Source organism: Stegodyphus dumicola, chromosome 4 (genome assembly GCF_044657685.1).
Source record: "Stegodyphus dumicola isolate Sdum_Otavi_A_Nest chromosome 4, ASM4465768v1".
Lineage (NCBI taxonomy): Eukaryota > Metazoa > Arthropoda > Arachnida > Araneae > Eresidae > Stegodyphus > Stegodyphus dumicola.
The window spans coordinates 35,146,527-35,164,466 of record NC_140771.1 but is presented as its reverse complement, the minus strand read 5'-3'; the positions used below and the strand labels follow the sequence as shown (position 1 = coordinate 35,164,466).

The 17,940-nt window shown below is 31.9% G+C and overlaps 1 protein-coding gene across 1 annotated transcript in view; it reads right to left on the bottom strand.

Annotated features, from left to right (window-relative positions):
- Positions 1–2,522: 2,522 nt before the first annotated feature.
- The window catches only part of Cals (calsyntenin 1), a 298,714-nt gene continuing 283,296 nt past the window's right edge, over positions 2,523–17,940 (bottom strand). The window contains exons 13-16 of the mRNA XM_035352587.2: positions 17,503–17,648; positions 11,569–11,749; positions 8,329–8,501; positions 2,523–5,279 (exon numbers count right to left, since the gene is read on the bottom strand). Coding sequence (XP_035208478.1) covers positions 5,106–5,279; positions 8,329–8,501; positions 11,569–11,749; positions 17,503–17,648 — 674 coding nt within the window. The 3' untranslated portion in view covers positions 2,523–5,105. The remainder of the gene's footprint in view (positions 5,280–8,328; positions 8,502–11,568; positions 11,750–17,502; positions 17,649–17,940) is intronic.

The window sequence follows — 17,940 nt, the reverse complement described above, 5'->3', positions numbered from 1 at the left end:
TGGCAGGTTTATGATTTCTGAATGCCAGTATTAACAATATTAGCTATAATTTATTTCTAAACTAAAAATGAATTACTCAGTATATTGATTTATTTTACCCTAGTTCCTTTAAACGTAAAGATTTAATTTATTCAAAACTAAATGTAATCATATCCCAGTATGGTAATTGTCTTGAGGGACTGATGGAAATTATTGGTTAACATATCTTCAACCTTGTAAGCACCATAATTTTTAAATGAAATTATTTCATTTACGCAGCAATCATTTTCATTATCCCCCCTATAATATTCAGATGATTTTTGGTAATTAGAGAAAGTAAGATCTTGAACATACTATAGTCTGTTACTGTAAAAAAAGCACTTCATGGAACTTCTAAATGTGAATGCAAGAAAATTTCTCAAAAAGTGCCAACTAAAAAGGACTTTTTGAAAAATTTGCCATTGAAAACTCATGCTGCCTACTTAAAAAACACCAAAAGATCAGAACTTATAATCTTAGAATTATTAATAGTTTTTCCAGGCATCGGTTTTAAGCCTATGTTGTTCCTTCATATAAATACTATAAAATATATTTAATGCTTAACAATGATTATTTATAATTTTGTTTATTTGTACCAAAAAGGTTTGTTCTCTGGATTCACGCATCTGCAACCAAGTGGTAAAGTCACTGAACACTTTTATTTCAACTTGGATTCAAGTCGAGGTGAATAGGTTAGTTGTTTGGCATTTTTGTGGTATTTCATGTTGTAATCAGGGTATGAACCAGTTTTCCTTAGCCCAATTAAATAAACCAACCCTCTGATCTGTTTTTCCTGGTGCAAGGGTGATGTCTTAATGAAGTTTGACTGTACACAATGGTTCTCTAGTTTCAAAGTCTACCAAAGAAGATTTTGTGCCATTGATTAAAAAAAGTGTATTTTCCACATGTCCTTTTCACCTTCTGAAAACTTTCAGTTGTATTTCCCTCAAATTTCGCATAAACTATCATTAGACAACAGTGCTCAAAGTACTGGTGCTGTATTATCACAAGATACATGACACTTGTGTCTAGAAAATCATTTTGAAGGTCAGAGTTGGTCCCAGATTTTTTTGCATATCTAATGAAAAATAAAGGTGCAGGGTTGCCAGCTTCTGCCTAATCCAAACAATCTTTAGTTTTCTGCAGCACTAGAAGCCTAGCATTGTTTTAAATAGTTATCTAAGTATTGATTTTTAAGTGAAGTCATATGTATATTATATATATTATTTAAATATTAAAGTACACATAGGTTATTTAATATTTTCAGGGTTAAATTTGCAGTAAACTGATACAGGATATTCCACAAAGATTCATTATTTAGAGTAATGGATTTAAGGTTCATAAATCTGTGGCCCATAGTTTTTAAGAAAAATGTGAAAGAGAAGGTGTGATGGCTGATTTCATATTCAGAAAATAAGCTTTATTGGAAAAAAAAAAAATAATGGTATATGCATATGACATTTTTAGGAGAAAATGTTAAAAATTACTATTGAGCATATCAAGCAGGTTATGATCCAGCTGCTTAAACCACTTGCGCTAAAAAGATGTGCCACGCACGTCAAGATGCTTTTGTCTCAAACCGCGAGTGACGTGAACACCACGTCGATAGGCATTTATTGCAAAAATGAAAATAACGTGGTGCACACGTAGCCTAACAACGAGATTGTTTATTTCTCAAGTTACAGCTCTGGATTGCACTCGCAGACGCGGAGCGGTGTAAATGAGACACTTTACTGCTTGTTATATTGTATCGCACAGCACTGCAACCGTGAAGTTTAGTCATAGCGCAAGTGTTTAATATCCACAGAAGTAGTGCAGCATACAGATGTGTCTCTTTTTATAGTATGTGGAGTCTGATACACTAGTTCCTTTAGTTAGCCCCACAGAAAAAAAATTTGGTCTAGTGATCATGGTGGTAACATGCCAGTACATCGCTGAGCTTAAGGATCACAGAGGTTTAGTGGTTTGGTCATTTTTATGAACTCAGAGTAAGAAGAATAAAGTTTGTGGTCTTGATGGGATATCCTGTAAAAAAGCTTATTCTAATAGAACTGACTCACCAGCAGTGGAGAGGTAAAGTTGCTGAACACTGGTATTTTGAACAGGGTTTGATCTATGGCAAATGGTCTGGCTAGATAGGAATTTTTTGAGCTTTGTTCCATGTGTAGATATGAGCCAGTTTCCCCTAGAAGTCCTCTATGAAAGCATCCCTCCACTTAGACAATAGCCCTTGCATACTTTGCCACAGTCAAATAAACCAAATCAAACCTAATGGAACTGTTCATTGGAAATACTTTAATCCTTTCAAAACTTTTGAAATTCGCACACTATGATTCTCATTTTTCTGTTCTGTTTGATGAAGGCCTAATTTTTATTTTGTTACATACATATGCTAAAAATTATAAGTATATAAGAATTGGTTACTGCATTTTATGCTCAATCAAATGCAGATGAAATTGTAGTTTGTATATAAGAAAAACACAATACACAAATAAACACAATAATGGGGAATAAAACAGATTTTATTGCATTTACAGCAACACAACATACAGAACATAGTCTGCTTCATTTATTAGATTTCAAAACTCATTTTTTCTCTTGAAAAAGTTTCGATCTACGTACATAGTTGCACACTGTGCAACTTATTTGCAGTTCATTAAAGTAGAACAGAAAGCAAAAATTTATATTCTCTTCCAAAATGATCAAATAATTGCTATACTTAAAAATTCATACCAGATGGATAATCTCGCACAAACGTACAAATCCGCCTTTTCACAGTCTTCAATATCTAATATATTTAATATTTGCATATAATTATTAATAGGTAAGCATTTGTCTCACTTTCTCATATTCTGGTTCAATTCAAATATGAAAATTGCAGTGAACCTGAATTATTGCAATTAAGACTAATTATACAGAATATTCTAGTTCCTATTTAATTTGATAGATGTTATACATAAATAAAGCAATTTAATGAACTAGAATCAAAAAGTAAACTGTCTACATGTATATGAAATTAAAAAACAGAAAAATTAATTTAATAAAATTATTTCAATCTTCAAAGGCTATCCCATATAGCATACGATGCAATTACTCATTTCATATTTACAGTATATTCTAATTCAAAAACATAAAATGCAAATAAAAGGCTTCAGAAGTACAAGTATCATCTGCAATAAATTGAGAACTATGATACAAATGCTCTGCAGAACGGCTTTGGGCATCAAAAACATAAAATGTGTCATTCCTATCTCCTATACAAATGTTATACAGTGTAATGCATAGCTGCATCATATGCAATAAAATATCACTTGATTAATAAAAGGTGTTACTTGTATTTGCAAACTCCCACCACCATAATCAATACTTATTACTGAGTTCAACAACAACATTTTACTCTAAAAAGAGAAACATATGGAATGTACTGAATGTAACAAAACAGATATACATACGTAAAATATTAGTACTCGCAAATCTAAACTTATAATGCAATTGGTGGGTGGTTCTAGATTTAGGTATACTTGGAGGCACTCTGTAATGGTCGACTCTATACTATTACAAGAGTTGATGACTGCCAACAATTTTCTAAAATAATGCTATGGCACATTAACTGAAAACAAAATATTTCTACATATATTCTGAAAATTCACAGACAACTATTACAGAATGCCAAAAGGAACGGAATTTATTTTTACAATTCTGATCACAAACAGCAGTTTTCACAAGAAATAAGAGGAAAGCCATCAGTGGCACAAACTGTACAAATGTCCAACTGCTAAAATAAGTACACTTAGACACCCAGCCAGTAATAATTGACATCACAAATAAGTCTCTCGCTACACCCTAAGACAGTTTTAGGATACTACAACAAGCATGCTTTAAAGATACGACACATATATGTTAAATACAGACAAAGAAAAAAATGTTTCAAAATTCCGATATGTGTTTCCGATTTATCGTGACCTACAATGATGTGCGAAGGAGAAAGATAATTCTAATATTAAGGATTTGGCCAAATGTTTAACCTTTACTGCCTGGATAATGAATTCATTTTCAATTCAGGGTTTGTATTTATAAAAGAAAAATTTGTTTATCTCACTTCATACTGACTCATGAGAATAAATGCTAAGAGTCAAAATGGAAAAGTAGACATGCTCATAAAACAGACAACATTTATCAACATTCCATTTCATATAGTTTGAAATTTCCTTATTCTAAATTCTTTAAATAACTTTACATAAAAAAGCAATTTAAACAAAATTTAACTCCATCATACCATGGTTTGTAATAAACACAAACCCTGAAAATGCAATTCTAAGAAAATATTGCACCCTATTTGAAGCTGTGCGAGTAGTTATCGTTCAATGATTATGAATTGTTTATTTAATTGCTAAGGATTTATGTATCGTTTAAGAAGCAGCTTTCTTTCTTTTTTCTTTTCTTTTTTTTTTTTTGGGTAATGAACAGATGGTGTAATAAATGTACTAAAATATCAGATAGTTACACTGTGCTTAATGACATTTTGTGCAGATAACATTGCATAAATTCCACACTTTAAAGGTTAAGCATTTGTACATATCAGTATACAAGGATTCACATGGCATTAGCATTTCAAAAGCAGAGATATAGAAAATGGTTGAATAATGATGCCACTGTGAAATACTCAAAAATAAAGTGGGAACTACATTGTTTGAATATAACCTGAAAAAGGGAATTATGCAGGAACTCAAATTTACCACTCTTATGGCACTAAATATGACACTGATAAGTATATAAATTGATGGCCTAATAATGATGATCCCTTCTCTCACTGAGAAATTATATTGCAAGGAAAACTGCACTATGTAATTTACAGAAAAAGAAGACAAATGTTTTACGGCAGACTACCGAATGACAACCATCCGCCGGCAATGTTCATACAAGTGTATCCGCATACAGTTTCTAAAGTAGCTGGTGTCCCTTTATATTTTCTTCAATATTTTAATCTTCAGAGTAAATTTTTTTCTTCTGGCAATTTAAAGTGCGTGCCAAACTGCTAGCTCCGGAATGTATGTATGTGGATACGTCAAAGTAAGTTTTAACGACGCTCAAAAATTAAGAGTTGAGTCGTCCCATTCCAGTTCCTTAGTTTTTGCTTTTCCAGCTCCTTCCTCCTCTTCTTCGGAGGATTCACCATCATCTCGATAGCTGCTTCCATCGTCTGAGCTCTCACTGTCGTCGTCTTCATTGAGAGGCCTGGGGCCTTGCTCTTGCTCTATTTGCTAAAACAAGGAATGAATAAAAATCTTTCAATAGGCAGTCATGCTGTATGAAATTTCTGATAATACATGAGTATGCAGTTAAAATTTAAAAGACTTTTAATAAAGTTTATGTGAAATAAAATATACAGATGATGTTTAAACCAATACATGTATGAAAGTGGAAAAGCTTAAATTAGGATGTACCTAAAAATCAGAAAGTTTAAATAAGGCACTAAGCCAATGTGACACAATTTAAAAGTACAGAATATTAAATAGATAAGATAGTTAACACTAGACAAAAAGAAAAATATCAGACGAAAAGAAAAACATAATTAAACCAGACAGTGCATAAAAGTTGGGAAATTTAAATTAAGAGGTATATAAAGTTTAAATAATTAGATAAAAATGAATTTTACATCAAGGAATTCATAACAATGAGAGAATTTAAACCATTGAATATATACAGTCTACCAAAAAAATTCTATTTATTTGGAAAGCAAAAAAAATTAATACATTTTCCAAACCTTTAAGAATATTTATTGTAAAATATAATTTTTGTCATTACTTATGACTTCCTGCCAGCATGATAGTAATTTGTAAATGCCATTTTTGATAAATGTCTTAATCTCAGAGACTCAAGTAGTGCTTGACTGATATCTGCATCATCCCCCCCCCTCTTCAAAAATTTTTGCAAGGAGAGAAAAAGTGCTAATTGGAGAGTACTATATCTGGGAAGTATAGTGGATATGGCAGAATTTCCTAACCTAGCACTGCAATTTTCTGAACAGACATCAAACCAGCGTGTGGTCTGGCATTATCATGATGGAATATGATACACCTCCTATTGAATATCGTCAGCCTCTTTTCTTTGATTGCTTTATTTAAATCATCCATTTGCTGATTCTCTGAATTAGGTGTTTTGTTCGTAGGTTTCAAAAGCTTGCAATGTATTGGCCCTTCAAGGTCCCACTAAATGCACAGCATTCTTTTATCCATGCTCAAGTTCCGTTAAGAGGTAGAGACCGCAGGTTGTCCAGGCTCACGGTATGCTATTTTTCTAATGATGCAGTCATAGGTAATCCACTTTTCACCACCAGTTATTATCTGGTCTAAGAAGATTTCGCGTTTTTGTTCCAGGCTAGCAGAACTTAACTCATGAGGCACCTATTTGGAATATTTATAGATGAATCCTAGTTTTACAAATATGGTCCAAAATGATTTCCTGAACTGAGTTGAGGTTTCCCGCAATCTCTGATGTGCTCAAAAAAAGGCACTATCATGGTTTTGAAAATATCATCATAGATCAAAGATAGCTGCAGAGCATGGGCATATCATTAAGGTCGAAATCACTTGCTTCATATTTTTCAAACCATCTCCTGCACATTCTATCTGAAACTGGTCTTTTTCAAAACTTTCACTAAATTTCAACACACATTTCTTCTTTGTTGGAATTTGTATGAAATATAGTATCATAAATGATCATTATAGATAGTCATATTTACGTGACCATGTCTTAACAAAGATATGAGATACTTTTGTTTCAGTTAATTTGGAGAAGCACGCCTATAAATGCAATTATAAAGACAGACAGTCATACATGTCTCAAATGAACTTGTGCATGCATGTTGACACTTGAAATAGCATTATCAAACAGAATGATAGAACGAACATTATTCAGTAGACCTTATATAAAATTGGAGAAATTAGGTAATATAGAAACAAGGAGAAGTTTAAACCAGATAATGTATAAGAATTTAAACCAAGCACAGCATAATTAAGTTTAAAACAGGAACTATATTTGAGATGGAGAATTTTAAATTAAACAACACACACTAATACGAGGAAGTTTAATCCATGCAATGCATGAAACTAAAATTTTAACAACCCACAAACATGAACTTTATACCACAAAACATACAAATGGGATAGATCTAAGCAGTTAAAAAAATTCAGAAAAACTTGGTTGGACACTAAGTATGCAAGTTATTCTCATACATCATAGAAGAGCATTCCTTAACTAAAGATTAACTACATCAACAGAGTAGTTCTACACTTGGTGAAAAGTGACTCAAAAGCACAAAAGTACTAGAAGTATACATCTACAATATAACAAATTCACTAAATTGTTTCAAAAGAATATAGTAAAGTTAAATTAAATTTAAATAATTATCTTGTGCCATTGCTGCAAGGAATGAAATTTGAATTTAACAAATATTCTCTATTAGTAAAAAGCAAATTTAAAGTTAATTAAATTTTAAATGAAATTGAATTACAAATAAATGATTAATTATTGCTGTGAACTAATCTACAATATCATTTAAATTCTGAGAGCATATGTAAATCAAGTGCAAGTATAAAAAATCTATGAATAAATATATAATTCCAATAAATTTTTTAATCTTAAAAATTTATCAAAATGCATAAGTGAATAATTGTTGAGCAGGCAGGAGACAGACTTATCAAGGTGAAGTTACCTCCAGATATTTTAGCAGAAAAACTTTGTTTATTAGAAATCCCTTAAAGAACTATTTATAAATAGTAGTAAAATTTATATATTTTTTTAATTTTATAAAATTTCCTTTATTAAATTATGCTATGGTCTTAACACAGGGTCCATTACTAAACTTTTGTTTTAATTGACTCACCTGCCAGCTAATTTGTTGTAGGAACCTCCAAAAAAAAAAAAAAAGTTTCTGGCATAACTTAATTTTAATTTTTAGAATTTTGTATCAATAAATTATTGTTAATTCCCTGCCTAATTTACAGCTTAATTATTTCAAACATGAAAACTATAAATATATGTAGGTTCTAGCATAATTTAATTTTAAGCTTCAGAATTTTGAATCAATAAATTATTGTTAACAATAACCTGCCTAAATCAGAGCTTAACTATTTCAAAGATGAATACTATAAATTTATATTTAGTATAAAGTATCAAATCTAAACATTAATAGAATAAGTTTGTGAATAAAACATGGTAACATTTTTCGGTATGCGTCATACATGTTTAGGTGCATTATCAGGCTAAAACAGAAATTATTGCTAGGTGAAGCATTTTTAATGAACTTACATCCATTGGATTAACTATGATTGTGAGAGAAGAATCATCCCAGGCCATTTCTTGGTCATCATCTCGGGATTCTCGAGACCTGTGGTGTGCTGCACGAATTCGAATGACTCCAAGAACTATCATGAAAACAAGGAACCCGACGCATACTACAATTATGATGGCAACTGCATGACCTAAAGTAAAAGAGAAAAAAATTAAAATATAGTGAGAATAAATGTACATGCTCCCCTTTCTAAAAACTCTTTTGAATCAGAAATATGCAAAATTTTTTATATGCTATTACAGTCAATGCTTTGTTTCTGTATGTCATGAGGGACTATTATAATAAGCATCAACTGTCTATAAAATATATATTTTAATTAGCAAATATATTCAGAACTCAGATGATCTGGATCACTTAGTGTTATAAGGGGGGAAAAATTGTTTTTCTAGTGTTTCAGCTAATTAAATTAATATTAAAGATATGCATGGTACTCTCTTTTAACAAACTATTAAATGAATTCAGATGAATCATGCATAATATATGATCTGGCTTTATTATGTTCATGTGTAAAAAAAAATTTCATGAATTATTATAATGATAGTAGCCCATGGTACCCAAGTGGATAAGGCTGGTGAACACACCAATAGTTTAAACGCTTGTAGATGGACTTGCTGCATCAATGTTTTTTTTAAATTATTTTTATGTGTAGTGTAAATATGAGTCAGTTTTCCTTCAAGTCCTCTACAAAGGCATCTTTCTCCTTAGGCAGATAGCTTTCATACTCTCTGATGTAAATGAAGAACTAAATTTATGTCTTTCTGTATCAAATGCTGGGTGAATATTTTTAAACCTTTTAATAAAGTGTTTTTTCTGTTGGGATGTATAAACCTGATGTTAAAAAAAGGGGGGGCAAGTTTTAAACAAAGGACATTATTTGTTTACATGACAATAATTAAAAGTGAATCTATAATACAGACAAGTACTGCTGGAAATCATGCAAAGAAACATACTGCTGGAAATCATATAAAGATTATGATCAGAATTTCTTGCACTGGCTGTAAAACATTATCAATGATTTTATTACAGTCATTTGATAGTGATCATTCAAATTTTTAACGCAGTTCCCAATTCTGAAACAACTGTTCCCCTATTAAAAAAATACAGTAAGGGCTTGACTATCCAAAAAGCTCAAATGCTCGATACATAAAAATTCCAGATAGTTGAGTGCTTAAAATTACATTTCATGCTAACAAAGACAAATAAGGAAAAGAAATTTCCAGTCTAAAATTATATAAACAATCATCTTATTGGTTATGACTTGAATATTAAAAGCTTACATTTAAAATTAGACATAAAAGCTAATAATTCATATGCCTTACACATATGAAAGCAAAACCTATTATGAAATCTTGCTGATGATGAGAACTGGTACAGGTGCCCACAAACTTGTACCTATCATTCCAGTCGAAGTTTAAAGGAACAGTTTTTTTTATTTGGTTATATAATCAACAAATACAAGTATGGATAGAGTTCATAAAAAACTTGAAATTGCCTATCATAATTTCTTATGTTTCATCAATGTCTCTCTGCTTTGGAATAAAGTCATATATCTATTGTATGCATAGCCAAGTAATGCACACTTTTCTTGATGCGAGGATTCAGTAATTTAGAGAATACTCTGCTGCATATTGTTCTGCAGCAGATAGGTCCCAAATTTCAATCATTTTTCCAAAATGCAAAGGAAAAACAGATAAATAGCAGTTAACTTTACTCTTCTTTTACGAAAACAGAACAAGCTTATTAACAACTAATCAGATTTACATACAACCATGGCAAAGATCTTTAAGTTATCACATCATGCTTATTCACGGCATGCACTAAATCACATAGTTTGGTAACAGTATTCTATATATGCTTTACAAGCCTTTCACTTAATTTTTCAGGGGACAATTTTTTCTGTTATTCAAGTTATTTGAACTTTGGGTTAGTTCAATGGTCAAGCTTTTATTGTTATTATTTTGGTTTAGCATTTACTGGATTCTAAATCTACAGTATTCAACAAAATAAATAAAAATGGCTTCAATAAAAAATGAATGTGGATATAAGTTGTACACATTCATCAAGTTAAATTTCAAAACAAGTTCTTGATTACAAAATTTTACAATTCTGCAGTCTTACTGATTGTGAATTTCAGATATTGGCAGACTTCTGGTATTTTATTTACAATACATGCTATCTTAATCCACAGTCTTCTCTCCACATGCACACGGAATGCACATGGATATTTCAGAATATACATGTATATATTACGTTCATAGGCAATAGGTAAATTACTTTCAATATATGAATAAATATTTCATACATGCTTCTTGACACTTGCCTAGAAATAATACTAGTACTATTCTAAGTAACTGCATTTAAAAACTGTTCTATAAACATTCTATTTTAAAATAACATGTTTGCTATGCATGCACACAAACACACACACTTATATAAATTTGCGTGTATATTTAAATTATACTATTATGAAACCGTCTCAGGATGATTTTACAGAAATTTAATTTAATGTCTGAGATAAGATAAATGCAATTATGTGTTGATATAAAACTACATCAAAATTAAACTTTTTTAATTTGCAAATTTTTCTGAGCAAAATACTGTCTTTCTCCCAGAAGTTCCAAAACTCAGTTTCAAATTCTTAACCTATGGTTATTGATATGTGTTACAAATATGTATGATCTTGGAAGTAGTTCAGTACAAACCTATCATGCAACATTGCAGTGCATAACCAAGTGATATAAAGTGTTGCAGAGAGTAAGCATTATTTTGTATTAAGCTAAAGAAAAAAAATTTGAGAAATGTAAATGTATGATATACCACTACTTTTTTTTTTTTTTTTTTCTGGTATGAAAATGTTGCTGAAAGTAAAGTGATGAAAATTTTACAGAAATCCAAAAAGCTATGAAGAAGAAAATAGCTTTCCCCGCTTGCTTCTGAGACCTCCAGAAATATTAGCAGCCATGTGCAAGTAGCAGAGCAGACTTACTTGGATATGACCAACAACTATTAGTTAGTAACTGAATTTATTATTTTTTACATCAGTCTTGTAATTTTCATGATAAGGGGAATATGGACTAGTTAAATGAATAAGTGAATGTATTTTTTATATGTTTAAATATACATAAGAATACACTTTTCTAGTTATCATATTTACAAAAATTTAAGGTTCATCATTTTTTTCAATGAAATATACATACTAGCAGATGTCTTTGCTATTGCTTCACTGCCCAGGCCATTATCCATGAAACCTGCAGCTCGAACTTTAGCTTCCTTAAATTCTACTTTGTGGTCGTGCACTTGTGCATGATTGACAGGTTCTGCAGCTGGCTTAGGATCTGCCTCATGTCCAGGTTCTGCTCTTGGGTGAATGACTGTCAGCTACAAGAAATTTTAGTTTACTAGTAAAAAAAAAAACATTTATGAAAAAGATTAAAGTTTTTAAATGCAAACTAAAAGACAGAAACCTTAAAAATAGCATGGAATCCTTATAAAGGATTTCCACAAGAAGTCAAACGAATTAATTAATTATTGCAATGAATACAAATGCTGCTTGCTTGAAGGAAGGGAAATTCTCATTTACAGTTTTTCAAAGGACTGGACAGTTACAATAACAACGATAAAACATACTTTAACATACATGTATGTTAAAGTATGTATTTACATACATGTATTTATGTTACAATATAATTTTACATCAGTTTTTTTCATTTTTTAGGTTGTAAGGATCTTAAGTTTTACTAACGTTTATTTTATTTTAAATCTTTACTATCACTTCTTATTTTCTACTTCCGGCCAGAATTATAAGCGTGAAGGTTTTTATGCAAAGTTTGTCTGGCGAACGCCAAGTATTTAAGTGTGGCCTTTTTGCCAAGCGAAAGAGAGGAAGCAGTGAGTTCGAAGCAGGCCGCTTACCTTAGAAGTTACGCAGTTGCTATTTGCCTTCCAGGCCAGAGGTTTTAATCCTCTTGATAAATTAAACGTATTGTAGTGTTCACAGTCTCTGTGCTCCATACGCTTCCTGTTATTATAAGGCCAATCTTCCACGTGTATTATTCTAAAGTTAAATTAGAGTTTAGTTTTATTTTTTTACTTTTACGTTAGACCCCGAGTGGCGGGTCATTGTATTCCGAAGTACGGAAGTTATTGTATATAGAGAAAAATAAAGAGTTTTGTATACCCTTCGTCTGTATCCTGTCTACTTACTACAATTAGTGAACATAGCTTTAGTAAGCTCTCTGTTCCTAGTCAGGTCCTTGTATGTTCCCGAAGAAGGTTAGAAGGAATATTGAACCTGATAATGTTAGTAATTATTTTACTTTTATTTGTTACCCAAACATGTACTAATACTTGAACAAAAAACATGCAATCAAAAGCTACAAGGAACAATTTATAAAATACTTTATCAGTCTTTAGATACCTATTTAAAAGCTCAAATTTTTATGTATAGACATATTCTACCTTCTTGTAAAGTCTTATATTTTACTTCTTATAGATTTATTTTACTGATTAAGTTATTTGAAATTTGGAATTACTAAAATTTCATTTTTTACACTGCTTGAAATAATATCATAACAATTTTCATTCTGAATGTGTCTACCAGTTTTAATCTAAATACACCAAAAACCAGTTTATCAAAGGAAAAAAAAACTGAGTTTTATGATTTAACAAGGGATCTTAAACTTGTGGCTCCAAAGCAATTTTACACGGTCCCTAAATACATTTAAATTATGTATTTGTTGTAAATACGGTGCTTGTAGTTTTATAAAGCCACAGATATACAGAATGAGCACACGACTGCTGTTGAATGGAAAAAAGACAGAACAACAAGGTTCAGACTTTCTCTTTGCCACTCTATCTTTGTATACCAGGTTACATGACTAGGATACAGCAGGAAAGGTTCCTATGTTAATTCCATCAGTAAATTTAAGTGGCCAGCTGATGAGTTTTTAGTATTCTGGTGGTTCCATTTTTTTCTATAAAGTAGGTGCTTCTGTTGTATACATTTTTTGAGTCAATCAATAATTGGTTGGCTAGTTGCACAGTTCGCATTGCTCTCTCTCTCTTGAGAAAGAGACAACTAACATACAACTTATTAATCCTGTTTATTGGTGTTTTTTTTTTTTTTTATTAGACCCACCTTGTAAAGATCTAGGTTTAGAATTGTGCACTTTTGAATGAATTAAAAATGTAGCCAGCAGAAATTTCTTGAAAATACCAACCAACTTTCAGATGGAAAATAAATATTATAAGGCATTTCTCCCGCCTTCTTAGCATGCCTTCGTAGTGTGGTGGTTTGCATGCTGGGTGCATATTCCAGAGGTCCGTGGTTCGATTCCCGGCGAAGGCATTGCTCATTTTTTCAAGCATATTGATGATGCTCATTTCTCCCTCTTCCAAAAAATACCTAATGTCTCTACAAATATTTAACAAGTAAAATTTAAAATGTGGTTATTTCTTTTTTTCTTTTTTTTCGTTTTTTTGTTTTTGTATCTTTAAAAAAAAACCTGCCCTTTTAGATGCTCCTGCATTTAGCCAGCATGGAATTTGAGTTTAAGATTATTGATTTAATCTACGGAGGGATGCCACATAAGCACCAAATTATTACTTAAAAAAATAACAAACTAAATCAAAACAATAGTTATGCACTATTAGTTTTAGCTGGGTAGAAATAGGCATCTTTAAATTGATAAATTTGAAGAACAAATTTGCTTTTGGAATATCAAAATGAGCTGACCTGAAATAGTTTTTAGAAATGTTAAGAATGCTACATTTCATCTCTCAGTCAAAATTATAGACAATAATTAATTGCAGTCATAATCATTGGAAACAGGGCTTCAATAATAGATTAAATTACCCCCATAACAAATAGGAAAAAAATATTACTGTAACAATGATAAAGATATTTAAAAATTAATTAATAAATAAAAAGTGTATATTTCAACATGCCATTTTTAAAAATCAGTCACCAACTAAATAATATCTGTTTAAACAATATATTTTGAAATGTCCAACACTAAATTATCACAATTAACAAAGTAATTTAGGGGTGTAAAATAGCAGGCCTCCACGTGGAGCACCCTGAGTAATGCTAAATCTGCTACTGTGACTGCCGCTCTCTACAAGGTCTTCTTTTGTGATGCATTTGAACTTTAGTGCCAATCGTTTTTCTACGGATTTGCAACAACTGAGAGTTCTCCAGTAGAATGCTGGTGGTATTTTTCACGAAAAAAGAGCTCAATTGCTGACTAAAAGACTAGACAACATTTGAGGAGAGACCTCAAGATCCAACAGAAGTTTATCAGATGGGAACTTCCTCACTTTGCCTCTTCCTTAAATTGGGAACATGGTATATTTTATCAAGACTTTAATATGGCAGAAGCTATTATTCAAGAGTGGCAAGACCACTAGTCCAGATAATTTCCACCTCAATTTCCTGAGGCACTTTGGCAGAAGTGCAGTCTGTATTATTGAATCTCTACAACTACAGTTGGAACACTTGTGGTCCAGCAATTTGGAAAAAGGGCGATCATCATTCCTATACTTAAAAGTAATAAATCTCCGGATAATTTAAATAGCCGTCGACCCATTTCTTTAACTATGTTTTTATCCAAGGTCATGAAAACAATGATTACATCTCGTCTGAGTTGGTTTCTTTAATCTAATAACCTTATATCTCCATCTCAGGCCGGATTTAGAAAATGGATGTCCACAAACTAACAAGTTATCTTGCTGAGTCAGTCCTAGGATGCTCCGTTTTGGCTGTGTTTGTGGACTTTTGATAAAAATTGGCAACTCAAATGTATAGAGAAATTACAAAACCTGGGTGTGTGTGGTAATATGCTCTCTTGCATCAGGATTTTTCTTTCACAAAATTTCAGTGTCACTCAATTTGACAACTTTAAGCAAAGCAAAACTGGCCTACCACAGTGTGCTGTGATCAATCCTATTTTATTTAATATCTTTATTGATGACCTACCGAGTATCTTCACTTCTGATGGACTGATTAACGCTGCCCATTTTGCATATGATCTTGCTATTTGATGCTATGCACCTAAAGGTAATCACTCCAAGCTAAATACCGTCCTGAATAAGTTTCTCCAGAGGCTGGCGTTTGGACAATAATATTATTATAAACTTGGGAAAGACTACTAGTCAGTATTTTACATTAAATAGACAGCCTTCAAATTCTGATCTGGTTTATAGAGGTTCTCCTTCGCAGCATAATGATGTTTTAACTTATCTGGGTTACATTTTAAATGGATTGAGCATGCTGAGTACATCATCTCAAAAGCTAGGAAGAGACTCCCCATTCTTAAGAGTAAGCTGGTGCTAAATGGAGATGTGGCAGAGCTACCCTTAACACTATTTATAAGACCCATGTCCAGCCGGTTTTAAATTATAGCAATGAAGTGCTGGTCTCTGCCTCGGATATAGTCTTGGGAACACCTGATGTTTTCCGAAAACCAAGCTTTATGCCTGATTCATTACTGGAGGTGTTAAAACTACTTCTGTACTTGCCATGAATTTACTTTATGACCTACAGCATATGACTAATCTGATTTGGAGGAATGCAGCTATCCTTTATAATAGACTTACTACACTCCCAAATATTTCTTTTTGGCGCGAATACGATTTTAATAGCATACGTAATCTAAAGACTCAAGAAGGGCTTCATTCAATGTGTCTGGGAGAACACTCAATATAATGACATTAATGACAAGGAGTATGAATTGTTATCTCATATAAATCCACCGGAGTTTATGGTTCTTGGTGTCAGGTGGGACTTTGAATATGAGGAAATGAAATTTGAATATGCCCAACTGCTCTTTATGCCATCGCTTTGGAAACCATTAATACTCACTGCCCTTCTGGTGAGTGGCTTCATATCTACACTGATGGTTCCCTTTTCAATTTCACCCACATCTTCTGTGAGCTGTTTTACTTTTACCTACATGTTGGCTTCCTACAACCCATTTAGCCCTTCAACAGCTTTCTGCCCATCTCTCTCTTCTTGATAAGGCTATAATTTTATCAGACTCAAGTTCTGCTCTTCAGGCTTTAGCGAGTAACCTAGAAAAACAAAGTGCTTGTATCCAGAGCTGAGGAAAACTATTGAGCAGAGTTCAGACAAAAATTGCTTTCCTGTGGGTGCCATCACATTGTGGTCTTTGGAGAAATGAGATGGAGGCCCTTTTTGCAAAAAAAAAAAAAAAAAAAAAAAAAAAGGTATGGATATGCTCCAAAGGTCTTCCAGAGACCTATTTCTCTACTCTGCTAAACTTGAAATTAATATGATTTAATAAAAAATCCTTTCATAATGCTGCTGTTAGTGCTTCTGAAAATAAATCATGGAGGATGCTACTGAAAGCTGGCTGTGTTTCAGACTCTCCTCGTGCTACTGCTGTGGCTGAGTTTAGACTATTGACTGGACATTACTGCCTTGGTGCTTATTTGTTTAATTTTAATCTGACTTCCTCAGCTTTATGTTCTTTGTGTGATTCTGGACAAGTCATGGGATGCTGCTCATCTGGACGTGTGCTCTGCACTTTAGAGTTTGGACTGCATTGTAAAGAAGTATTGGAGAGCTTGTTGCCTAATGACCTGATGTCAATGGCCCGACATTTGATAAATAAATAAAATAATTTTATTAACATACTTTCTTTTTTATATATATTATCTATTAATTTAATCCGATATACTAATTTACATTAAAAAATGCTAGTTTCTCTTATAAATGTGCTTAGAACCATATCAAAATTTCAAATCAAATATATATTTTATATAAAGGAGAAAATGTTAATGAAATCCAAATTTAACTTAATCTTACATGAACTCTCCACATTCAAAAATGGTTTGTTTAAATAAACCACTCTCTGAAGATGGATGCTTTATATGACGATGGAGGAGAGAGTAGATTAGTTAATTATTTTCCCTACAGAAATTTTCAAACATTAAAAGCTGAATAGTTTTTAAACTAGCCCGCTTTTTTACATTTAAAAGTTTTACCTACATGCCTATTAGATATTAAATATAAGATAAATGTCAATGAAATAATGAAGCCTCATTTAACTAAAAGTTTCACATGGCATATGAATAAAAAGACACTGATGAGATAAAATCATTAGACTTACAGTTTGAATATACTCGTTGCTGACGAAACGACCATTCAGCTCAGAGCAAACCAATTTGAAGGCACGATTTAGGTAGTAGGCAGGTTTTCTATTGTAATAAACAATTTGTCGGAGAACCAAATCATAATTATGAATGGTATCGGCCCCTAAGATAAGAAAAATTAACATTTATTGAAATATATGTTTTAAAAAGCATATTTGAAGCAAATTTTACACACAGCTCCAAAAAGACAATCTCAGAAGTGGGATATTTTTGTCTTAGAGCTTAATAATTAGGCCATATCTGAGATTAAAATACGTTACTAATACACAGTCATATAAAATGCTCAATTGAGACTATCACAGGTACATAAAACGTAAAATTTAAATTGGTTGTATTTTAATGTAAATACAGCTGTTATCCTCTGATAAATCTGTTCTAAACCGAGTTACAAAACT